This window comes from Theropithecus gelada, chromosome 14 (genome assembly GCF_003255815.1).
Source record: "Theropithecus gelada isolate Dixy chromosome 14, Tgel_1.0, whole genome shotgun sequence".
NCBI classification, from domain to species: Eukaryota; Metazoa; Chordata; class Mammalia; order Primates; family Cercopithecidae; genus Theropithecus; species Theropithecus gelada.
This window is the reverse complement of record NC_037682.1, coordinates 56,624,624-56,649,209: the sequence shown is the minus strand read 5'-3', so window position 1 is coordinate 56,649,209 and position 24,586 is coordinate 56,624,624. Positions and strand designations below refer to the sequence as shown.

The 24,586-nt window shown below is 48.4% G+C and overlaps 2 protein-coding genes across 7 annotated transcripts; one reads left to right on the top strand and one right to left on the bottom strand.

Annotated features, from left to right (window-relative positions):
• Nucleotides 1-269: 269 nt before the first annotated feature.
• On the top strand, nucleotides 270-8,758 carry AKIP1 (A-kinase interacting protein 1). 6 transcript variants are annotated; one of them, XM_025356550.1, is made up of 6 exons: nucleotides 270-353; nucleotides 574-801; nucleotides 1,587-1,667; nucleotides 4,006-4,110; nucleotides 6,476-6,556; nucleotides 8,538-8,753. In XM_025356550.1, exons 2-6 carry the CDS (start codon nucleotides 580-582, stop codon nucleotides 8,679-8,681), a joined length of 633 nt encoding a protein of 210 aa, XP_025212335.1. In that variant the 5' UTR covers nucleotides 270-353; nucleotides 574-579; the 3' UTR covers nucleotides 8,682-8,753. The 6 variants fall into 6 exon arrangements, with proteins under 6 accessions (XP_025212335.1, XP_025212338.1, XP_025212337.1 ...); XM_025356553.1 differs by lacking the exon at nucleotides 1,587-1,667 and having other exon boundaries at nucleotides 8,538-8,758; XM_025356551.1 differs by having other exon boundaries at nucleotides 324-801.
• A 200-nt stretch (nucleotides 8,759-8,958) lies between these two features.
• C14H11orf16 (chromosome 14 C11orf16 homolog) lies at nucleotides 8,959-21,800 on the bottom strand. The gene is given in 8 exon segments (XM_025356549.1): nucleotides 8,959-9,331; nucleotides 10,181-10,402; nucleotides 14,369-14,854; nucleotides 14,857-15,012; nucleotides 15,801-16,035; nucleotides 18,205-18,361; nucleotides 20,960-21,144; nucleotides 21,719-21,800. Coding segments are annotated over 6 exon segments (1,401 nt in total). The 5' UTR covers nucleotides 21,127-21,144; nucleotides 21,719-21,800; the 3' UTR covers nucleotides 8,959-9,331; nucleotides 10,181-10,202.
• Between the last annotated feature and the right edge of the window lie 2,786 nt (nucleotides 21,801-24,586).

Sequence of the window (24,586 nt, the reverse complement as noted above, 5' to 3'; positions counted from 1 at the left end):
GTTAAGCAGTGCAGTAGTCCTCTAAGGGCCAGCCCCACACCCAGGGATTCCTCCGACAGCGCGGACAGACGTCCTGGGAGGCTGGCTCAACTCGGTCCCCAGCCCCCGGCCCCCGGCTCCCGGCTCCCAGCTACCGGCGCCCCGCCTCCAGCGCTCAACAGTTAACAAGGCAACCCGCGCGCAGACGCCACGGCCGCGGCGCAGAAGGCGTGTTTGGCAGCCCCGCCGCCGCGCCGCCCCGCCTCTCGCGCCTTCCGCCAATGGCCCTACTGCGCCGGCGCCGCCGGGAGCGCCAGGCCTCGTCCCGCTTCCTAGGATAGCGCTGCGCGCATGCGCCTTGACGAGTGAGCCGGGTGAGGGGGTTCCCTAAGTAGCGGAAGGGGCAGATGGAAATGGAAGGGGTGGGCGCGCTAGGCCTCGTCCTGGCTAGGCTCCCGCTGGAGTTTGCGTTGGGGGCGGACCAGGAGCGGTGGTCTCCAGGGAGGTCGAGGCTGGGGCTCCCACCCGAATTTGGAGCAGGGTTGCGGCGGCCCAGCTGAACCGCCGGCGTTTGTACGTTATGTGCCCACTTAGGGAGCCATGGACAACTGTTTGGCGGCCGCAGCGCTGAATGGGGTGGACCGACGTTCCCTGCAGCGTTCAGCAAGGCTGGCTCTAGAAGTGCTGGAGCGGGCCAAGAGGAGGGCGGTGGACTGGCATGCCCTGGAGCGTCCCAAAGGCTGCATGGGGGTCCTTGCCCGGGAGGCGCCCCACCTAGAGAGACAGCCGGCAGCCGGCCCGCAGCGCGTTTTCCCGGGAGAGGTGAGGGTCGCCGTGCCGGGGACCGCCCCAGTCATTGGCACCGCGGTAGCCCGCTGGGAGCCTGGGGCGCGCAGCGCAGAAGCACCTGAGGAAACCTCCCCTTAGCGGAAGCTGGAAAGGATCAGGACAATGAATGGAAAAGTCCTTTCAAAACTCTTTATATTTGACAGCTTCTTGTTGGGTAGCTGTAGAATAACGGTAGTGTTCAGCCCTGGTTGATTACTTAAAAAAAAAAAAAAAAAAGGCCGGGCGCGGTGGCTCACGCCTGTAATCCCAGAACTTTGGGAGGCCGAGGCGGCGGATCACCTGAGGTCGGGAGTTCGAGACCGCCTGACCAACATGGAGAAACCCCGTCTCTACTAAAAATACAAAATTAGCCGGGCATGGTGGCGCATTCCTGTAATCCCAGGTACTAGAGAGGCTAAGGCAGGAGAATCGCTTGAATCTGAGAGGCGGAGGTTGCGGTGAGCCGAGATCGTGCCATTGCACTCCAGCCTGGGCAACAACAGCGAAACCTCCGTCTCAAAAAAAAACAAAACAAAAAACTTACAGCTGTCATCTGATAATAGAGGAAAGCCTGGAAAGCCTGCAAACCTATCTCTTAGGTCCTGGATAAATTGCATGTCTATCTTTTAGGGTTGGAATTCTTTCTCAGTAACATCGTTCTTTCTGACATAAACTTGCAGAGCCTTTCGAAAAGTAAAAAGGAGGCTATTTCCGAAATGGCTTTATTCTCCAGTAGGGAATCCTAGATCTAACCTGTGACGTGCCATTTATTCAAATAGAGAGAAGAGAGGCCCCCAACCCTTAGTGCTTCCTTCAGAACAATGGCTGAATTCATGGACTATACTTCAAGTCAGTGTGGGGTAAGTTGGTGTGAACCAAAGCTATGTCCCATCACCTGCTGATGGACCACAATGGGGATCCTTCTGGAATTTAGGGAGAATCTGGAGACTACCTGTTTCTCCTGCCCAGCCTTCATGGTCAGATTGTAAACAGTCAAGGACTTAAACCAGGGGGTAAATCCAAGTTAGAATTCACTCAACAAATGTTTATTGAATGCCTAACTCTGTAGTTGACAATATAGCTATGAAAAGTCAGAAAAGGTCTTCTGCCCTCAGTGATCTTTCAGTCTGGTGGGGGGAAAAATAGCTTATTTGCTGAATTCCGTAGCAAGTAAGTTAAATATTAGGGTTTATTTATTTTTATTTTATTTTATTTTTATTTTATTTTATTTTTTTTGAGACAGAGTCTTGCTCTGTCACCCAGGCTGGAGTGCAGTGGCGCAGTCTCAGTGGCGCAGTCTCGGCTCGCTTCAAGCTCCACCTCCTGGGTTCATGCCATTCTCCTGCCTTACCCTTCCTAGTAGCTGGGACTACAGGCGCCTGCCACCACGCCCAGCAAATTTTTTTTTTCTTTTTTGTAATTTTCAGTAGAGACAGGGTTTCACTGTGTTAGCCAGGATGGTCTCGATCTCCTGACCTCATGATCCGCCCACCTCTGCCTCCCAAAGTGCTGTGATTACAGACAGGAGCCACCGCACCTGGCCTTTTTTTTTTTTTTTTTTTTAATTGAGACAGTCTCACTCCATCACCCAGGCTGGAGTGCAGTGGCTCAATCTTGGCTTACTGCAACCCCTGCCTCCTGGCCTCCTGGTTCAAGCAAGTTTCCTGCCTCAGCTTCCCCAGTAGCTGGGACTACAGGCGTGTGCCACCATGCCTGGCTAATTTTTGTATTTTTGGTAGAGACAGGGCTTCACCATGTTGGCCAGGCTGCTCTCGAACCCCTGTCCTCAAGTGATCTGCACACCTTGGCCTCCCAAAGTGTTGGGATTACAGGCATGAGCCACCATAACCAGCCAAGTCATCTTTCGATACTCAGGGAAGGTTGAAGGCAGGCCAGAAAACATTCAAGGAAATTACCTGCATGGAAGGCGCTGTCTTCTAGGAATTACAGCAGACTCTGGCCTCATGCAGCCTTAACACTTCGTGAGTCCTACATGGTTGTAAGGAGGCTGATCCACAAGGGAGATGGAAGAGAATACCTTGTTTCTGCCCTGCTTTTCAGTTTCATATGTTAAGATCTCAAAACACTCTAATCTTTCTACATCTTTTGTAAGAATCCCTGACTCCAAGAATAGGACTTTAACCAGTGAGGAATAGTTCAGGGAATATTTTTATCTTATTTGTATTGTTCAGTGGTTTTAGAAAAATCAATAGCTTCAGCTCTACTGTAAAGTGATTAAACCCTTGGTTCATGGTTCAGTAAAAGCAATAATATTTGTCTTTCATTTAAGGTTTAGCAAATTGCTGTTCTTCATTTTGGTTTTCTGTTCATGCTTCAGTTCAAGTCTCTGTTATGAAATGGAGCCTCAGAACCCCTTGGCTTTCTAGAGATAGAATTAAGAATTGTGTACTGGGTTTGCCTCCACAGTCTGAAGCAGCTACTAAAACACATCTTTAGGTCTGTGTCCTCAAGTGCTTTCCCCGGCTTCTCATTCTTCTGGTCACATGTGTTTTAGACAGTGTCCCTACCCTCTGTTCAAAACAAGCAGAGCTGTGATGTCCTCATCATTAGTCATTATCAAGGGCAAGTCTAAGGCTAACTTTGAGGGGGAGGAAGGAAGCAGACAAGAGACATGTAACTGTTTTCCGATCTTTTGGAAGATTCTTCTTAAATTAGAGACTTCTCCCTCCACTCCCCTGCGCACGGGAAGCACAGAGAAAAGGGCTGCAGAGCTCTTGGGTTTATGTTTCATTTCCTGCTGTGTTTCTAAATTTCAAGAAAATGTACCCGTCTCTTCCCATGTCCTTGTCTGACACTTAGACAATAAACATGGAACTGTTCATCCACATTTTTTAGGGGAGGAAATGAAAGGATATGTGCATTGGACATGGGGGCAAAGATGTGAAATTTGTTTAACCTGGCAGAGAGCATGGTCCTGCCCACCTTAGTTAGCCAGCGTTCTTGCCCTACAGAGGCAGCAGGTGGCAGCACGAGGATGCCAAATGCATTTCTTTCTCTGCAGCCACTTTGGGTGGGCTAACGTTTGTTGCATGACTTCAGAGGCCTGTCAAGAGGGCAGGTAATTCACCTTTGCTCTCTTGCCTCCCTCCTCAACTGTACTTTGCCCAAATATCAGGGTTTTTTGAAAATTTGACAAGACAATTTGGTTAGCTAACATCTTTGACATTACTTCTCTAGAAGTATTATTCATCTGTGCCAGAGGAAGGAGGGGCAACCCATGTCTATCGTTATCACAGAGGCAAGTCGAAGCTGTACATGTGCTCGGACATAGGGAATGGTCAGGTAAGTGTACTCAACTATCCGGCACCATGCCTTCAGTCTACCAAGATATGACACCCTATATTCAAGAGCCCTTGCTAGACTTTGTGTTACTGGATGCCAGTGTGACTTGGCATTACAGGGCTTAACAGAAATGTATAAATTCATAACCTTAGAGAACTTACAGCAATGAACATGAAATAGGAGGTTGTCAAAAATATAAGATTGATGCCACTGTAGGATCTTTAGGTGAACCTGCAGTCCTGGGCCATGGGATTCTCGGCCAGGTTTAAAGAAAAGAGCTTCCAAGCCTGGAACATGTTGCATGCAATGATTGCCCCTGTGACTATCCCCTGCACTCTATTCTGGGCAACATAGACCCTTTCTGTATTTTTTTTTAAAAAGAGCTCCAAATATCCTCTTCTACATCTAGGGATAGGATTTTTTTTTTTTTTTTTTTTTTTTTTTTTGAGACAGGGTCTTACTCTGTCACCCAGGCTAGAGTGCAGTGGAGCAATCGTGGCTTACTGCAGCCTTGACTTCCTGGGCTCAGGTGATCCTCCCACCTCAGCCTCCCAAGTAGCTGGGACTACAGGTGCATGCCACCACACCCAGCTAATTTTTAATGTTTTTAATAGAGATGGAGTTTTGCCATGTTGCCCAGGCTGGGGGAAAAGATTTTTAATAATTACATTTTTTACTGTAAGGTCATAACTGTCATGTCTTTGGTAATTTTTTATTTTTATTTTTATTTTTTTTGAGAGGGAGTCTCACTGTCACCCAGCGTGGAGTGCAGTGGTACAATTGTGGCTCACTGCAACCTCTGCCTCCCAGGTTCAGACAATTCTCCTGCCTCAGCCTCCCAAGTAGCTGGGACTACGGGCACCTGCCACCACACCCAGCTAATTTTTGTATTTTTCTTTTTTTTGTTGTTGAGACGGAGTCTCGCTCTGTTGCCCAAGGCTGGAGTGCAGTGGCATAATCTCGGTTCACTGCAAGCTCCGCCTCCTGGGTTCATGCCATTCTCCTGCCTCAGCCTCCCGAGTAGCTGGGACTACAGGTGCCAGCCACCACGCCTGGCTAATTTTTTGTATTTTTAGTGGAAACAGGCTTCCACCGTGTTAGCCAGGATGGTCTTGATCTCCTGACCTTGTGATCTGCCCACCTCGGCCTCCCAAGGGTGCTGGGATTACAGGCATGAGCCACCACGTCCGGCCCATTTTTGTATTTTTAATAGAGACAGAGTTTCACTGTGTTGGCCAGGCTGGTCTCGAACTCCTGATCTCAGGTGATCTGCCTGCCTCAGCCTCCCAAACTGCTAGGATTACAGGCGTCAGCCACCGTGCCTGGCCCATGTCTTTCATAATTTTTAAAAAGAAAGTACAAGGGAAGTGTGGTGACGGGGGTCTCGTTTAACAAAATACTTTTTTGTAAAGGTAGTAACAATTACGGGCCTCTCACTACAAACTTACCTTTTACCACATATCATTCTGGGGAAGCCAAAGATTCTGTTTATTGAACTGATTCAAAGGAGGAGGTGGTGGTGGTGGTGGTGGTTTCTGAGGAGACTAGGTTTTTGCTTTTGTTTTAAACTACCTGCTTGTACTCAAAGATAGCAAACTGAAGTCCAGAGTCGATTCCGGAGTCTAAGTTGGATTCTTGACTTCTTTGGTCTGTCAGCCATTTTGGGGTGTTAGAGGGAGGAAGTTTAGGACAAGGATGGGAGAGTGGACACAGGGACATGAGCAAGGGCTGAGTGTACACTTGAAGCACCTCCCACACGCCTCCCCTGGCCTGGGAGGTGAGTAGTGGTGCCAGAGCTTGAGTCCTGAGCCCCCTTTTCTGGCCTAGCCTGAACTCTCACCTAAGTGCACCTGACCCTAAAGGGTGCACTTAGGTACATGTGGGGAAGAGTCATTCCCAACTCTCCTTTTAAAATGTAAGTTCCCTCTAAGGGAAATTGGCTTTATCAGTCAGCCTGTTGCCTTCTAGGACCACCCCTACTCCTAGAAGAAGCACAGAAGAGAATGTATTGAGAGCCTAAGTGTCACTTTTGCATTTTAAATTTTCCCTGCAATCCGAGAGTCCCATGTTACAGACTGGAAAACCAAGGCTCAAGAGAAGTTAATCTCTCTTAGTAAATAGCAGAGATAGGACTTAAACTCAGGTGTGTCTGATTCCAAAGCCCATGTAAGGATGAAAATTATAATAAACATCTGACTAAAAATACCTTACAGAATTCACTTAAAAATGCCTTAATGACTTAGATGACAACTTAGAAAAAGCTGACAGAACAATTACTAACTCCTCATAAGGTAGAAGAAAACTTCTCTTTACAATCCAAAAGTGAAAGTTTGGGCACAAATCAGTGTTCTACTTGTCTCTTCAGAGAAAAGACAGAAAAAAGACATCCCTTGGTCCTGGAGGCATCTATCAAATATCAGAGTGTGCTCCAGAGGCATCCCAGCCTGTGAGTACGGAACTGCTTACGCACTGGGTTTCACCACCGTTACAACTCCATGAACCAGTTGACATGGTTCTTAGAGGGCTATTTGAATTGGGTCTATAGTATTTTTAAGTTGAGATGTTCTTACACTTAAGAAGGGAGTGCACAAAATTTTGGTTCAGTGTAAAACTGGGTTTTCTTGGTATTCTTCCTTCACTCAAAGCTTCAGGGATACTCTTTGTGCCTGAACTCATAGTTGTGGTTGGAAAGAATGTGAAGTATTCACATCTCAGTTCCTACCTACAGCTCAGCTGAGCTGGCACTGGGTCCTGCTGGAATTCCACCATCTGTTCAAGCAGCAGGAGGGGCACGATCCTCCTGCTAACAAAGTGAAAACCATTGCTGAAATTCCGAAACATACACATTTGGTGAGATCAGGTTCCACAACATTTGAAGGCATTTGTTCTCATTTTCCAAAAATGTTTCTTTGTAAAAACATATAATGAGTTTTTCATTTTTAAGGTAAAGTACTCATTAGTTCATGAAGCCAGGGGATCCTTTTTGGAACTTGGAAGGACTAGAATTCTGAGGAAAGGAACTTCATCCAGCATGGTGCCGCAATACATTTCTTACTTTTTGTTTGTATACAGTTTGCTACTAGTCAGGATTTGGAGTATACTAGAGTTATTAACAATTCAGAATATTCTGCTTCTAGTACAAATATAAGTTGTTAAGGCTTAGACGCCTCTCAACACTTGCAGACTTTTGGTAATACTGATGTTCCACAGTGTTGGAGTTCTACAGCCACATGCCACCCTTACCTCTATGTCTCCTTGTGTGCAAATGAAGCATCCTTGGCTTTCTGCAATTCTGATACAACCATATTTTCTAAAAGTGACTTCTATTTACATGGTTGACAACCAATAAATAGTTAATGACATTGTTATACACATTTACATCAGTTAAAGGATTATAGACTTCCAATTTTGCAGAAACTGGACAGGCATGCAAGAATACAACATTAAACAGCTTTGGAAAAACTTGGCTTCAAATCCATCTGCAAGGTAGGAGGAATAGAGGAAATTTCATAAAAATGTAAACATGATCATTTATTCCTCTGAGTGCAATTTGCTGGCCAGTAGTTTGGCTTTTCCTGTGTGTGGTAGTGGAATCTACAGCTTTTGCCTGTGGCCCCTTCTCAGCATTAAGCAAACATGTAATGGCATCCCAGCTGTCAATCTGGCCCTTAATTACAGGCTCTTTTCTGGTTTGTGACTTTGTCCTTTTGTCATTTGAAATGAGACCCATCCTCTGTCTGCACACCTGATGTAACCTGCCTCCCAGCCATGAGTGAAGTCTACCCTTGGAAGACTGATTGTACTCAGTTCGGCTCTAAATAAAAATCTTTCCATTAACTCTGGCTTCCAATGTTTTGTACTCTGGGAGAACCAGTCCTCCAAGGGAAAGTTTTGTCAGCCAGCTGAATTGCTGCTTCAGTGACAAAATGGAATCCACTCAAATTGTTTTGAGCTTTAGGACAAAAGAAATGCCTATCATCTTCCTAATAGTGAACTTAGCAAAGCACAGTTTAAAAGAATGGCTCTCATCACTCCCGATTACCTTGCCATTACTGCTCATCTGTGCTAAGTGCCACTATCTACTTCTGATCCCCAAAACAGTGGCCTCTAGCCTTTCCCTCTGCCTAACTCCAAGTAGAGTGTTCTTTTTATAATCCTTCATGTTCCTGTAACACTTTAGCATTTACAGAGCATTTTCACATGCTTATTTGTGAGGTATTATCACAGTTCTAGAAATAAGGAAAGGCTGAGACCTACCAAAATGACAGTGTTGTACGTGAGCAGGCTGAGCCTTGAAAGCAGGACCTGTCTCCCACATTAGCACTTCATTCCATCACACCTCTGCATGCACAGGTAGCCTGCTGGGGGGCCATGGTGGCAGTGGGGTATAAAATCTCTAAACTGCTAATATCCTCTTTTCCTTCTAGGCTGAGAACATTTCTAAGGACCTCTACATAGAAGTATATCCAGGGACCTATTCTGTCACTGTGGGCTCAAATGACTTAACCAAGAAGACTCATGTGGTAGCAGTTGATTCTGGACAAAGTGTGGACCTGGTCTTCCCTATGTGATGTTGACCATCACTGCCTTCACATCACCTTTTTTTAAGTAGTAAGAATAAAGCCACTGTATGATTCTCTTGATAGCTATACATTAATCCTGTTTTTAATGCTGACTGGGTCAGCCTTCCCAGGAACTGGAGTCTGTCTTTTTTAGTGCCTTTTTTAACTGGAGGTGTAGAAGTCCTCCATGCTTGTTTGCCTGAAAGTAATATGATTCGCTCTCTGAACAGGTTTTACTGCTTGCTTTCCAAGTAGAGGTTAATTATGATAATAAAGAGACTGGAAATGAAGAGAATTCATTTTTATTGAGAGGTAAAACAAAAATGTCACTCATGTACAACAGGAGGCTTTATGGAAAGGTGGCAGAGTGGCTGTGGACACATTTGCCCAAAGCAGGCTGACCCTCTCTTCCGTGGAAGAGGCATCTTAAAGCAGTCTCACCAGGGCCCTGGCAGGGACCCCCAGGGCAGGACCCCACACTCCTATACCCCTCACAACAGGTGCCTTCCTGCTGCTTATCTGCAGGGAGGTCTTCGTGGGGTGGAGATACTGCTGCTTATTTGACTGTTACCTGTGGCCTGTCCTGTGCCTCCTTCCGTTGAAGGCCTTGTCAGCCACTCTGTGTAACTCTCCTCAAGTTATACACGTTTATTCTTTACCTATAAAAGGGGAAAAAATCCATGGATTGTTATGCTGACTGTAATTTTATTCAAAAGTCACTGATTTTAAAAAGTCATTGATGTGCTGAGTGTGGTGGCTCATACCTGTAATCCCAACGTTTTGGGAAGTTAAGGCAGGAGAATCACTTGAGCCCAGTAATCAAGACCAGCCTGGGCAACACAGTGAGACCCTCTCTCTACAAAAAGTAAAAAGTTTAGTCAGGTGTGGTGGCATGTGCCTAGTTACTCAGGTCCTAGCTACTCAGGAGACTCAGATGGGAGGCTCACTTCAGCCCAGGAGTTCAAGGCTGTAGTGAGCCATGATTATGCCACTGCGTTCCAGCCTGAGTGACAGAGTGAGATCCTGTCTCAAAAAAAAAAAAAAAAATCATTGCTGTGTCCCAAACGTCTTGAAGCTGCCACAGCAGTACTGTGACATCTCCCAGTTTCATTGCCTGGTTCTCTCGTTTTGAACACAAACCTTTCCACCTTTACTTGGGAAAGGTGCCAGTATTTTATATGATGGAAATGAAGTTTTAAGTAGAGCTATATTACCATTGTTAGTGAGGAATAGACTCCATATTCAGAGGGCCTAATAAAGCAGACCCCTACCCAATACCATAGAACAGAGGGTCATTTAAATGGGGATCCTTGCACCCCCAAGAAGCCTGTGATTAAATTCATAAGTTCCATAAGCATTCTGAAATTACATGCAAAATTGAGGGTATGTACATTTTTCTGGGACAAGGGGTCATAGGTTTTACTGTTCTCAAAGCGGATGTGACCCAAAAAGTCTAAGACCCATGTGAGAAGTCCTTAGGAAGCCCCTTTCCAGCCATTCTGCTTTACCTAGATCCTCAGGGCTCTCAGTCTAAGGGGAATTCTTGTTCCATGGACCTATTGCAAGGCTCTGACTCTGCTTTCTGTGTTCAGCTTCCCCTGGCGGGGTCTGCGGTGGCTTCGTGTTGGTTGCCTTCAAGACCAGCTCCGTGGTAGTCCCCACTACTACAGTTTGTGCTCTCTGCTGTTTGTGATCCTTTTCTTCTTTCCAGATGTTGGAATATCTTGTTCCTAAACCCAAAAGTCAATTACTTAGGTTGAATATGCCACCATTTTGATGGGATAAGTAGAACTAAAACAAGGATCACTGAAGTATCTGTAAGCTCACAGCATTGTTTTCTTTTCATTTATTATGTATTTGAGACAGGGTCTTGCTATATCACCCAGGCTGGAATGCAGTGGCATGATCATAGCTCACAGCAGCCTCGACCACCCGGGCTCAAGCCATCCTCCCGCCTGCCACCCCCTCTTCACTACAGCCCCCAGTAGCTCGGACCACAAGCGCACACCACCATGCTCAGCTAATTTTTTAGTTTTTTATAGGAACAGGGTCTCGCTATGTTGCCCAGCTGGTCTTGAACTCCTGGGCTCAAGCGATCCTCCAGCCTCAGCCTCCCAAAGTGTTGCGATTACAGGTGTAAGCCACTACACTTGGCCTATTTTACCATCATGCAATGTGTCCATGTAATGTTTTCTATTTTTAGAGAAAAAATTTTTTATCATTTCTGGCCCTTATGCTTTTGGGAAACATTACCTGATACCCAAGATTTGGAGTAGTGAAGAAGTTATTGGATGTGTTTTCTAAACTGCCATTAGGGCAAGTAAAGGTAACTGACTGCCACCAGTTAAAGGAGCTTCGACACCTTCACTGATCACTGATAACATGGACCATAAAGAAGAGACTACAAGCTGATGGAAAAACAAGTTTTAAGAAATTGAACTGGGTGCATTAGTGCACACCTGTAGTCTCAACTATTTGGGAGGCTGAGGCGGGAGGATTGCTTGAGCCCAGGAGTTTGAGGCTGTAGTGAGCTATGATCATGCCACTGCACTCCAGCCTGGGTGACATAGTGAGACCTTGTCTCTAAAAATAAAAAAATATATATATTAGGGCAAAACAGAAATAATGGGAGATGTGACTTCCTGAGGAACAGACCAATCTAAAAGGGAAGGAACGCTTTTTATGTTTCTTTTACAACTACAGATTGAATCCTGTTTCAGTTATAAGCAAAGGAGGCAGAAAGCACCTCCCTGCCAGCAGCTGACAATCTGGCCTCCCTAGGACTGTTAGAATCTAACTGTAACCTCTCACTGCCTGTAACTGAAAGTAAGGGAAAGTGTGGAGGACAGAGAAACCTATGCAAGAGCTTTTGTGAGAGGCAAAGCTCAAAATTGAGTGTCGAGCATCAGCACTCGACAGAACGGATATCGAGTCCTGAGAGCAGGAACTGATTAAACATCAAGCATGTTTAGGAGAAGCAAAACAGCATATTTCCTTTAAAAGATACAAAACCTGGAGGGGAGAAAAGCAAAGCGCTGGTGTTTGCCTTGTTTCAGCCCTGACCCACATGTGGTTTTCTGTGCTTCTCTTAACTAGTAAGCTGTGACAGGCAGTCCCGTGTGTGTGGTGAAGGCTGGGGATGGCCATGTCTCCACACCCCCTCTCGGGCATGCTCTCTATATATTTGGGAACATGCTGATGATGCTCACGGGTCAGCCCCAGGAACTCTCCCTAGAGCATAACACAAGATCCAGTATTTAACGGGAAAGCTGGGCCAACTACCTGAAGATACTATAGTTCTCTTCTTTATAGTCGATTATTAGAATTTATTTCAGGGGAGAAAATAACTTTGGAGTGGATCTGTTTAAATGTGGTGATGGAGAGAGACTGTAGGTGTAGGCTTCGGGCAGTAGCAGTAAGAGCTGTGTAAACTTAGGGCCAGGGGAAATTTGTTTGGACTTAATCAGGTTTGGAACCCTTCTAGAGATTGCTATGGAGCAAGCCACAGCAATAGGAACACAGATGTGGTACCTAGGGCATCTCTGGCCCCCATGGCCCCTCTGGTTGTCCCTCTCCCCTATGCTGGGCTTGGTATTGTCTCAGTTGCTCCCCACAGACCCTTTTCTGTTGGGTAGGTACAGCTTTTCTTTCTCCAGGCTCTGCTGGAGCAAGAGGCATTGGGAGCTATGGAAAATTTAGCATGAAAATGCTAGAGTTTGGTACCATTTTCTTTATGCCCTCTCTACAAGTGATAATATAAAGAAAATGGTGCCAAACTCTAGTGTTTGCATGCTAAATTCTCCATAGCTGCATTTCTTTCAAATGGAGAAAGAAACTGGCATATCTTTCTTTCTTTTTTTTTTTTTTTTGGAGACAGAGTCTCACTATGTCACCCAGGCTGGAATGTAGTGGCTCACTGGAACCTCTGCCTCCAGGGTTCAACTGATTCTGGTACCTCAGCCTCCCAACTAGCTGGGATTACAGACGTGCATCACAGCGCCTGGCTAATTTTTGTATTTTTAGTAGAGACGGGGTTTCACTTTGTTGGTCAGGCTGGTCTCAAACCCCTGACTGCAAGTGATCCGCCCCCGCTTTGGCCTCCCAAAGTGCTGGGTGAGCCACTGCACCCGGCGAAATCACCATTTCTGAGTGGCTGCTGCCAAGGCTTGCCATTGCAAGATTGGAGTAACCCATTTCACAGAAGCCTGGGACCCACCTCCCCATTTTATATTTTCAATATAAAGTTTCCTCCTGGAGAGTGGAGGACGAGCACAGCTGGGTCTGAGATATAGGGGAAAAATCCTCATATAAAATCCAAGTGCAGCAGACATACCCCTCCCCTCCCAAAGCCCAGGGGTTCAGAGGAGTCACCAGGAAAGCTGCTCTTTACAAACAATTTCTCAACTTTCTGGAACCGAACACTAATAAAGTCGTTACCCCTGGAGCAAGATTGAAATCTTCATTGGTGCCAGCTTGATGGTTCATGCCTGTAATCCCAGCACTTTGGGAGGCCGAGGCAGGCAGATCACTTGGGCCAGGGGTTCGAGACCTGCCTGGCCAACATGGCAAAACCCCATCTCCACTAAAAATACAAAAGTTAGCCAGGCATGGTGGCATGCACCTATAATCCCAGCTACTGGGGAGGCTGAGGCATGAGAATCACTCAAACCTGGGAGGCAGAGGTTGCAGTGAGCCAAAATCATGCCACTGCACTCCTGCCTGGGCAACAGAGTGAGACTGCCTCAAAAAAACAAACAAACAAAAAACAAACAACAACAACAAAAAACTCTCATGGGTTAAGCAGTCCTTCTGGCTCAGTTACTGTGCTAGAAATAGGGCTATGGTTTCAACCAGGGAACCCTAGCGGGTCCCAGTGTGGGCAGTGCCTAGAGATCTAAGCCCTTAGCAATGGTGTTCCTTCACCTCACAGCCTCCCTGCCCCAGATATGTTCAGTGACCCCAGGACCCCCAGAATCTTGTCAAGGGCCACCTCCTTCACACAGCTCTGACAGGCTTCTGCTCTTTCTAGGCTCCACTGGGAATTTAGATAGAATGGGCTCCTGGAACCTAGCAGGGCCCGCCACACAGTTCTCAGCTGGAGGTGATACAGTGTGGGGCTGGCTGCAGACTGCCAGCAGCAACAGGACACGGCTTTCCTGTTGGCCATGAGGGATAAGAAGCACATCACAGTGCCCAGGTCCTCCCCGCTGACTTACTGAGGGGCCCAGCAGGAGAGTGGGGCCTCATGACCAATGCTTAAGACCAGTTTCTATGCTTCAGTGCATCAACTCTCATCAACACCAGGAGGCATTTGTACTGTTCATCTAGAGAAAAACCAAGGCCTCCAAGAAAAAAGGAGGGGGCTAAAAACAGACAATGGCAGTGCCCTGTCAGTAGAGACTAGTGAAGAAAGAAAAAGGCAGGTATTAAATAGGGATGCAACCTTAGCACAAAGATCAGTTCATCCTTCTGCTCCTGTGGGCCTCATAGCTGAAATGGAAACTTGCTATTTCCCTTTTCCCACAGCCTCCTCTTCAGCATGACCAGACTCCCCTTCAGCATGACCAGACTCCCAAGGATTACTGTAGTCCCAACAGAGTAGACACGTGCATCAGCTTCCTAAGGGACATGTGGGAGGGAAGGGAGCCAGGGCCCCAGCCCCTGCCTTAGAAGGCAAGCCCACTCCCCTGGCATACCTGGCTTCCCAGGGCGTGGCTCAGGCCCGTTTCTCCTCCAGTACCTCCACTCAGGCTGGCAGAGGCCACTCTGCCTCAAAGGAGTCTCAAGAAGGATGGGATCTGTGTTGACTGCACTGTTTACCATCAGTCTCTGGGGAGGGCCCATCTCCAGATCATTCTCCACATCGTCTTGTTCACGGGAGGAGGAGGAGGAGGAGGAAACAGCCAGGGGAGCGTGCGTTGCTACTTTTTCCCCTTTAGGACCTTCCAGGGGCAAAAGCTGTGCTGGGGGCTCCAACTCTGGAAGTTCTCTGGCTGTGACTTCTGAGGTCCTGGTTAGAGGCCACCAAGTGGTGCCACATGGGGGGCAGCCACAGAGGCAGCCCTGGCACAGCAGCTAGCAGCAGGCATGAGGGTGGCAGAGAGGGCACAGGAATGGAGTGCCCGGAGGAAGCTCGTTAGTGATGCGCCCAGTGATTGGCCCCAGCAGAGAGCAGCATGGGGCCAGTGAAGGGGCCTGGGGTGCTCCCTGGTGAAAGACTTGTGCAGCCTCTCCACAGCCTTCTTCCAGATGGCCAGGGACACCGACTGGACCCCACCTAGGGGCACTTTAGCGGCTCTGCCATTCCAGAAATGAACAGTGATTTCTTCTTCCTTTGATGCTATATAACAAAAAATGGCAAAATTTTGTTATAATTATCAATTACCTTTTTTTTTTTGAGACAGGGTCTGGTTCAGGAGTGCAGTGGCACAGTGATAGCTCACTGCAGCCTCAACCTCCCAGGCTCAAGCCCTCCTCCTGCCTCAGCCTCCCAAGTAGCTTCCACTTCCTAATCGTGGGATAAAGCCTCTCCTATCCACACAGGCAAAGGCAGAGCTTCAGCCCGGCCCCTGTGCTCTGGCTGCCTGGCTCCTCACATGCACCTCTCCGTGGAGAGCCTGCCAGGAACATCCTTCACCTGCATCATACTTACCTCCACTTCCCGAGGACTTGCCTGAGCCTCCCTGCCTCCTGGACTACAGTGGCCTGCAGGGGCTCACTTTTCTTGTCAAAACCAAAATGCATTCTCAGTAGAAGCCTCATTCTGTCATTCTCTGAATTACAGTGGTGCTGACTGACCCGGCAGAAGATGACTGTCCGGTCCCTGGAGGACCTGGTGAGAGCTGGGTCGTGAGTAGCTAAACCATGGTTTAGCTAACCAACATAGACATAGAGTTTTAGGCCACTTACCCTGATTACAATTTTTTTTTTTTATAATCTGAAAGATACAGTGTGCATCTTGAGGCATCTGTTGCTGCCTCAAGATTAAGCAGCAGGCAAGGGGGTAAAAATTATCTTCTTAATGCCTTAGAAACCCCTAAGCTGTAGACACACCCTTGGCTCTCTCATCTGGCCTGATTATAGCCTGGCTCCTTCTGGGGACTGATGAGTCAGAGCAGCTTCTCTTACCTCTCCGGAGATCTCTCATCTCCAAGCCCAAAAGAACAGTGCCAGGACCATACTGCTGTTGTCCTGGCTGCCAAAGTGCCAGCACCTTGTCCCCTGGTCTCAGTGAGTATCCTACAGATGGTGAGAGAGGAATGACATCCTCTTCTAAGACCACTCTCTGCTGCTGGGCTGGCAGCTTTGGGCCTGCGACAAGAGGAGCCTCAAATTCCACAAGCAGGACCCCCTGTCTCTCCAGCTGTGGGAAAGAAAACACTCAGAATAAGAACTGGCATTACAAAGTACAAGAGGGAGCACCCAGGTTCCCTACGATGCCCCCAAACCAGGCCCAGGGACTGCCTTCCAAACAGTGACAGGCACCTAAAGAAGGGATAAGGCAGATGCTCTTTCAAGCCAGTCATAGCTGAGATAGGCAGGCTGTGTGGCACGGTTGGGCTTCCCTGAATCTCTTTCTTCCTCGGGCAACACTTCTTGCCTCTCCCTTTCCATTCCCTTCCTTTGCCTGGTTTTCTTTCCTCCTACCAAATTTTTGACCTGCAATTGCCAGGAATAACCTGGGTCCTCCCTGGACCTTTTCTCAATGCGATCCCCTCCTTCCAGCACCCCCAAGAAGCGTCGCTCCTGTGTCCAAGACCAACCAGGGATGGATGGTTGTTCACCTGTGAGGCTCATGTAGGCGAGGAGAGATTGTGGCCACAGAGCTGCCCTCAGCACCGCCCTTACAGTCGACGAGGAAAGGGTTAGCTAAGCAAGTGAATAGCAAAAGTGAGAGAACAGTGATGCAGCTACTTAAAAGTACAGGCTGTTTCAAGTACTCTGTGATTTAGAAGAGAAATAAACTGGTTATAAATTATTTTTACCAAATCACTGGACAGAAACTATATTCGAGCAAAGTTTTGCTAGAATTTCATTTTAATTCACATATTACTTGAAAATTGACCTTTTTTTTTCCCCCCCAGATGGAGTTTCGCTCATCACCCAGGCTAGAGTGCAATGGCATGATCTTGGCTTACTGCAACCTCCGCCTCCTAGGTTCAAGCGATTCTCTTGCCTCAGGTTCCCAAGCAGCTGGGACTACAGGAGCCCACCACCTTGCTCGGCTAATTTTTGTATATTTAGTAGAGACGAGTTTCACCACATTGGCTAGGCTGGTCTCGAACTTCTGACCTCAGGTAATCCACCCTTCTTGGCTTCCCAAAGTGCTGGGATTATAGGCATGAACCACCACACCAGGCCAAAAACTGACTTTTGATTGGAAATTCTGAAATTCATATTTTTAAAGAATTTACATTAGTCTTCCCTTCATGAATCTACATTCACAAAGTAAGTCTGACTCTGAAAAAAAGAAAAAAAAAAAAAAAAAAAAGAAGTGAGTAGCCACTGAAGTACAGGCCAGGCCTGGCCCCCAGCATGGCAGGAGTATGCTTCTCTGTGTACCAGCACACACCCATGCATGTGAGCAAACACATCTCATTCCTCTTTCCCTTAGGCTGGTGTTCATTCAACACACGGAATTTTCCTCAACAAAGTACTTTTAAAGTACATTTTCTTCTCTGTTATGCATTGAATTGTGTCCCGTGCCCCACCTCCACCCTCCTCCCACAGGCTGGAGTGCAGTGGTGCCATCAGTTTGGAGCTCAAGTGATCCTCCTGCCTCAGCCTCCCAAGTACAGCCATGTGCCACCATGCCTTGTTAATTTTTAAATTTTTTGTAGAGACAGGGTCTCGCTATATTGCCCAGGCTGGTCTTGAACTCCTGGCCTCAAGCAATCGTCCCACCACCACCTCTCAAAACGCTGGGATTACAGGCGTGAGCCACCATGCCTTGCCCCCTGCCAAATTCATATGTTGAAGTCCTAGACCCCAGAATGTGACCTTATTTGGGAATAGGGTCATTGCAAATGTAATTAAGATGAGGACTGAATATGGCAGGTCCCTAATCCCGTGTAATTGATGTCCTTATAAAGGGGGAAATGTGGGCAGACACACACTCAGGGAGAAAGCCCCGTAAAGGTAAAGGCAGAGATCAAGGTGATGCCTCAATAAGCTGAGGAACACCAAAGCCTGCCAGCAAGCCATGAGAAGCCAGAAGCGGGGCATGGGAATGATTCTTCCTCACAGCTCTCAGAAGGAACCAACCTTGCCAAGCCCTGGACTTCCAGCCTCCAGAAATGGGAGATGACACATTTCTGTGGTTTAAGCCACTCTGTTTGTGGCACTTTGTTAGGTAGCCCTAGCAAACTAACGCACTCAGTGGTATTACATGTTCACTTCTACAACATGGCCATGAGAGAGCTGTGCTTATCCAAAAAACCAGCCTGCTAGACGCACACAGCCAAGGCATGTCAGGTATGACAGGGCCACCCAGAGGAGCATGCCAGGGAGATACTGAGGGTCAGGGACTTGCCTCAGGAGCAGCCTTTATTTGAGCCCAGTAGTAAAAGCCATCTGCTTCCCTTCTTGCCAGGACCCATGTGTTGGCAGCATCTCCAGCTCTTCCCAGCCAGCCAGGCCCTTGCCATGCTGGGTCGGCAATGTGGAGACACGGGCAAGAAGAGGTGTGCCTGGAAAAAAGCAAATGGAATTAGTGGATAGAGAGTAACAAGCCCTAAACACACCAAGAAACATGTTTCTCAGGTACATCTGAGGTGCACCACAGCACACAAGGCATGTGGAACAGAAATCCCCATGGAAAGTGGCAATCTATGACTTCCAGAAGGATAAGATAAACCTCCGGGAGGGGCAGTAGGAGAGGACAGTGAAGGGAACCATCCTTGGTGGATTGGGAGTTGGTTCAAGGCAACCAAAAGGTAATTTGCCTTGATACATTCAAGTTAATTAATGCTTGTTCCTACACTAGACAACAGACTGGAAAAGTGTGGCTCTCGCCTGTAATCCTAGCACTTTGGGAGGCTGACGCGGATGGATCACTTGAGCTCAGGAATTCAAGACCAGCCTGGGCAACATGGTGAAACCCCATCTCTACCAAAAATACAAAAAAATTAGCTGGGTGTGGTAGTATGAGCCTGTGGTCCCAGCTACTCAGGAGGCTGATGTAGGAGGATTGCTTGAACCTGGGAGATAGAGATTGCAGTGGGCTGAAATGACACTACTGCACTCCAGCCTGGGTGACAAGGTGAGACCCCCTATCGAAAAAAGAAAAGAGCGCCAGGGGCCAGGCGCAGTGGCTCACGCCTGTAATCGCAGCACTTTGGGAGGCCGAGGTGGGTGGATCATGGGGTCAAGAGATCAAGACCATCTGGACAATATGGTGACACCCCATCTCTACTAAAAATACAAAAATTAGCTGGGCGTGGTGGCGGGCGCCTGTAATCTCAGCTACTCAGGAGGCTGAGGCGGGAGAATCACTTGAACCCGGGAGGCAGAGGATGTGGTGAGCCAAGATTGCACCACTGTACTCCAGCCTAGTGACGGAGCAACACAGTGAGACTCCGTCTCAAAAAAAAAAAATATAGTGCCAGGAAGGTAAATCTTAAGGTGGCGTGTGGGATTCCAAGATGAGGCGTGGAAGCTTGGGTAGTAATACCAAGGGTGTGAAATTGTAATGCCACTTGATGCTGTGGGGTCAGAGAGATGAGGAAGTGTTTGGGCAGGGACAACCCAGAGGAGCTAAGGGGTTGTGGGACAGAAAAAGGAGATGCTAGTTCCGGATAATGTTGTGGTCAGGGACAGTTGGTCTAGGGGAGTTGTTGAGTCAGGGTTTGGGTTTTTGAAGAAGCCATTTTACTTTGTGGGCAAGGCTGAATGCAAAGGGGGCCTGCCTGCCTCCTGCTGTCATCAACATGCTGTCACAGCACCCATGGTGTTCGTGCTGAGGAACTCCTGCAGGCCCATGCTGAGCTACCCTCAGTCCCCCTCAGCCTCCCTCCTGTGCTTGTTGGCATCTAAAGTCCAATGCTTAACTCTAGCTTTGAACAGGATGGTCCACCGGGTGAATCACGAAGGGGAGCCATTAAGGATCATTCAAGCTGGCATGTCCCTAACATGGGCACAATGGATCAGGCAGCAGGAATGCGAGTCCCTGGAGCTGACACGCTCCATGTGTGCATATAGGCTGTGGTGCCTTTGGCCTCTTGTATCCATGCTTTAGAAAGCGGACTGAGGATCCTATTTAGGAAAATCCTGGACAAAGGAGGAGTACTGAGGGAACCTGAAGAGGGACCTGGAGACCCCCCCTTAGCTGATTTCTCCTATGGTGCCAGAGCAAGTCTCATTTTTTTTATTTTTTGGTTTTGTTTTGTGTTTGAGATGGAGTCTCGCTCTGTTCCCTAGGCTCGAGTGCAATGGCGCTGTCTCGGCTCACTGCAACCTCTGCCTGCGGAGTTCAAGCAATTCTCCTGCCTCAGCCTCCCAAGTAGCTGGGAATACAGGCATGCACCACCACGCCCAGCTAATTTTTTTTTTTCTTTGAGACAGAGTCTCACTCTGTTGCCCAGGCTGGAGTGCAATGGCACAATCTCAGCTCACTGCAACCTTTCCACCTTCTGGGTTCAAGCAATTCTCTGCCTCAGCCTCCTGAGTAGCTGGGATTACAGGCACCTGCCACCATGCCTGGCTAATTTTTATATATTTAGTTGAGACGGGGTTTCACCATCTTGGCCAGGCTGATCTCGAACTCCTGACCTTGGGTGATCCACTCGCCTTGGCCTCCCAAAGTGCTTGGATTACAGGCGTAAGCCACCATGCCCAGCCAATTTTTTTTTGTATTTTTAGTAGACAGGGTTTTGCCATGTTGGTCAGACTGGTCTCGAACTCCTGACCTCAAGTGATCCACTTGCCTCGGCCTTCCAAAGTGCTAGGATTACAGGCGTGAGCCACTACACCCAGCCAAGTCTCATTGTTGACGGTAAAATGAGCTATAAACTTGGTAACTGGCTATCCCTAACTGCCTTCTCTCCCTCATGCCAACTGTAGCATCTGCAACTCTGCTAAAGCCAGATCAACCCTGGAGGGCTCTGGGAGCACAGTGTAGGCTGGAATGACAGACTGCACACAGATACACCAATCATAAGCCAAACAATGAAGACCCCTTCCGCCTTCTCAGGAAGCAAGTCTCTCCACCAAGGTCTACCACCAACAGCCAAAAACAAAGGAAAAAAGAAAGGGGCGCCCACTTCCTCCAGAGGGGCAGAGACAGGTACCTTGCGAGGGGCTTGTGCCCGGTGAGCCAGGGTGCTTGGAGGGCAAAGGGGTAGGTGAAGGAAAGGTCCCACAGTGGAGCAGCACCGTCCCAGCCAGGGGCCTTCAGGCTTGTGGCCACGCTGCAGTATTTGAGCAAAGGCATCCTGGGCCCCGTGGAGGATTCCATGGCCTTCAGAGGATCCACCTGAGAATAGGCACCACCACTCCCTGAGCTGCAGCTTAAAGCCAGCGGTGGCCGCCTGGGCGAGGCAGGGCTCAGCTCTGCAGTTAGCTGACTCTGGGGACAGTTGAGTCCATGCACGGCCCCACCTGCTCCCACAAACTCTCACAGTTTCCTCCTTGAGTCACCTGCTTTGGGAACCTCCACTCAGGAAACAGGGAAGGGATTGGAAGAGCAAGAGCTGTGAGTTTAGAGCAGCCCAGCTTTAAATCCTCCCTCACAACCTGCTGGCTGTGTGCTCACTTAACCTCTGCCCTCCAGTTACACTCAGGATAGAATTCATGGAAGGCACCTGGCGTATTCAGCAGCTCAATTTACATTAGTATTTTTCCTCCTTCCTCCTCCCCGGCCACCTACAAGGCTAGTTCTGGCCCCAGGTGAGCTGAGCTCTCAGAGCCGTCTATCCTCTTTCTAGCTCCGTTCAGAGGAGACAGCTGCCACCAGGGCCCAAGATCAAGCCGCACCGCCGCAGCCCACCAGAGCCCTGTGAGGATCCGCCCCTGCCTAAGTCCACAGGTCTGACCCCAAAAGGACTTACCCACAGCCCCAAACTCCCAGCCTCCACCTCAGCCTCAGGCCCCTTCTGACAGTTGGGGCTCAGGGCCTCAGCACAACCGACTCCTGGTTGCCATGCCGGTTGCTGTGGGTGCAGCCTGGGGATGCTGTCGTCTGTGGCCAGTGAGTGCACTGAGCATGCAGAGAGGCCAACAGGAGGCCTTTGGAGGCAGGGGTGGGGCAGGAAGTGATGGGGGAGGGGGTGTTCTCCAGGTTTCCCTCTGGAGAGAAGAGGCGGAGGAGGGAGGGAGAAAGGCCAGCGTAGCCTCAGTTCTCCAAAACTCACGCTGCCCCACTGCTAGAAGAGTCAGCGGTGGTGGGAAGCCCTCAAGGATCCCAGGGGACTCCTGTGAGGGAGGAGCCTCCTCCACCGAAACTGAAGGCCTCCTCCCTTTACACACTAGAGGCAGGGGTGGGGGAGCCACTGGCGGCTTGGGGACTCTAGGGTAGAATTTGTCCCTAGTCTAAACCAAAATAACCAAAGGTGTGGGCCTGTTTGTCTATAACAGGCAGGACTCCTTTGAGGAGCAGAGGTGTTGTGACCATTTGGAGGGAGAGGCGTGGACACTGGCAACAAAGGAACAGAAATCCAGATTCCGCTCATGGGAGGGGCTCGTATTTGGAGACGTCTGACAGTCACTGCGCACTGGTTATGTTCCTGGTATGCAGGCAAGTTTGGAGGTGTCCCCCACATCCATACCCCGCTTCTACCAGGTTCTGTTACAGTGGGCAGATCCATGGGAATAGGGAGACCAGGGTACCACCTCCAGGAGTAGAGTGGTGTCAGTCACCCCTTCCATCCCCGTCTGGCCCCAGAAGTTGGTTAGGCAGGGGCGTGTTCCTGAACCTCTCCAATCAGCAGGAATCTGGAGACTTCGGTTGGGAATCCTGGGATATAGGCTTTCTCTTTCTTCCTATGCCTGAAGGAGAAAGCTGATAGTTCTGAGAGCTTCTGACAGCCTTTTGGGGAGACTGAAGCTATTCCCAGAGAAAGAGAGGATAGACCTCAGGAAATAGAGAGTTGGTTGGTTGGTTTTGAAACAGGGTTGCCCAGGCTGGCCTCAAACTCCTGGACTCAATGGATCCTTTTTCCTCAGTCTTCCGAGGAGATCGGACTACAGACGTGCACCCCCACATCCAGCTGAAAATAGGTTCTTGGTGACAGTATTGAGTCCTACCTGCAGGCAGTGCTGCTACTCTAGGCCTCAGCTGTGTGAGCCAGTAATTCCCCTAATTGATTATGCCACTTTGAATTGGGCTGTTTCTTACTTGCAACCAAAAGCTTCTTAGCTAATGACTGCCCTCCCAGAGTATCACTTCATAGTCAGGAGAATGACTGCTGCCCAGGACCGTATACCGAGGCCGAGTTATTTGGCACACAAAGTTAAAGTCTGAGAAAGACCCATGGCCGAGTGCGGTGGCTCACACCTCTAATCCCAGCACTTTGGGAGGCCAAGGCAGGTGGATCACGAGGTCAGGAGATCGAGACAATCCTGGCTAACACGGTGAAACCCCATCTCTACTACAAATACAAAAAATTAGCTGGGCGTGGTGGCTCTTGCCTGTAATCCCACCTACTTGGGAGGCTGAGGCAGGAGAATGCTTGAACCAGGGAGTCAGAGGTTGCAGTGAGCCGAGATCACGCCATTGCACTCCAGCCTGGGTGACAGAGAGAGACTCCGTCTCAACAAATGAAAAATAAGTTAAAAAATACCCATGAAGTCTCTGGCAATGAAAGAAGGATTCTTGAATGAGACAGAGGGATTTCAATGAAGGAGGGGAAAAGAATATTCCAGTTTAGGTAGGAAGCAAGAGAGAAGATAGAAGGATACATTCGCAAGAGTGATTTTCTGTTTGGGGAAAATGGGTTCAGCATGTGCAAAATCACCCTGAACTTGCTTAGAAGTCACATGAAAGCAGACTCACATCAGGGTTTGGGTGTGAGAGTAATTCTGGTTATAGATTACAGAGGCATCATCGCTAACCCCATCAGATGTTATCTTACATGTAGGAAAAGGCCAAAACTCGGGTCATTTATCTTTTAAGGAATGTAGCGACTCAGGCAGGAGACGGGATGGAAGAGGGAGAGGGGCGTGTACTCTGTCCTGCCCTTCAAAGCTTCTTTTCAAAGAGCGAAAGAGCTGCCCGCGGTAAGTGTCAGGGGCATTGTGAAATGTTGCTGGCAAGCAGAAGTGAGAAAACACGACTTCTTATGTTTGCTGCTTTGTTTTGCAGTAGGGAACTTTGAAAACTAAGCTGATAAATTTAAACAAGATGGCGTTCAGAAGGCAGTCATCAGGCAGCTTAAGCGACGAAGTGACGTGAAATACTTTCAGAGAGAGTGAGGGTGGAGCCTGATGAGGACACAGCCCAGGAGGCCAGACAGGAGACTGCTACCAATGACCCAGACACAGGTGATGGGATTGGAATAAGAAAACAATCACAACAGATATTCACCAACACCTTCCTGATTTGAGGCTTTTTGCTGGGTACTAGGAATAGAAGATGAATAAGGCTGGATGAATTATCTTCAAGGAGCTTGCAGTCTACTGAAGAAGACAGAGATAGGTGTGTAAATTGTTTAAAGATAGCAGGATAGCAACCATAAGACAAATATTTATATGAAATAAAGGAACAAGTAACAGCTGGGATAGGAAGTTGGGGAGGACTTCACAGAGGCATAGCAGTGGAGAGGAATGTGATAGACAGTGTGTGATGGGTCATTGACTGGGCCTGGGGACAGATGGGACTTGGTAGTTAAAGGAGAAGGAAGAGCTGAAGCTGGCCATGGAAGCAGAAATAGACACATTTTGAAGGCAGACCCCCCAAGATACGGGGCAGGGACTGTCCT

Coding starts and splice junctions, on each gene's coding strand:
- AKIP1 (XM_025356550.1), top strand. CDS start 580: ATGGACAACTGTTTGGCGGCCGCAGCGCTGAATGGGGTGGACCGACGT. Junction 4,111..6,475: donor CGGACATAGGGAATGGTCAG/GTAAGTGTACTC, acceptor TTGTCTCTTCAG/AGAAAAGACAGAAAAAAGAC. Junction 6,557..8,537: donor CTCCAGAGGCATCCCAGCCT/GTGAGTACGGAA, acceptor TTTTCCTTCTAG/GCTGAGAACATTTCTAAGGA.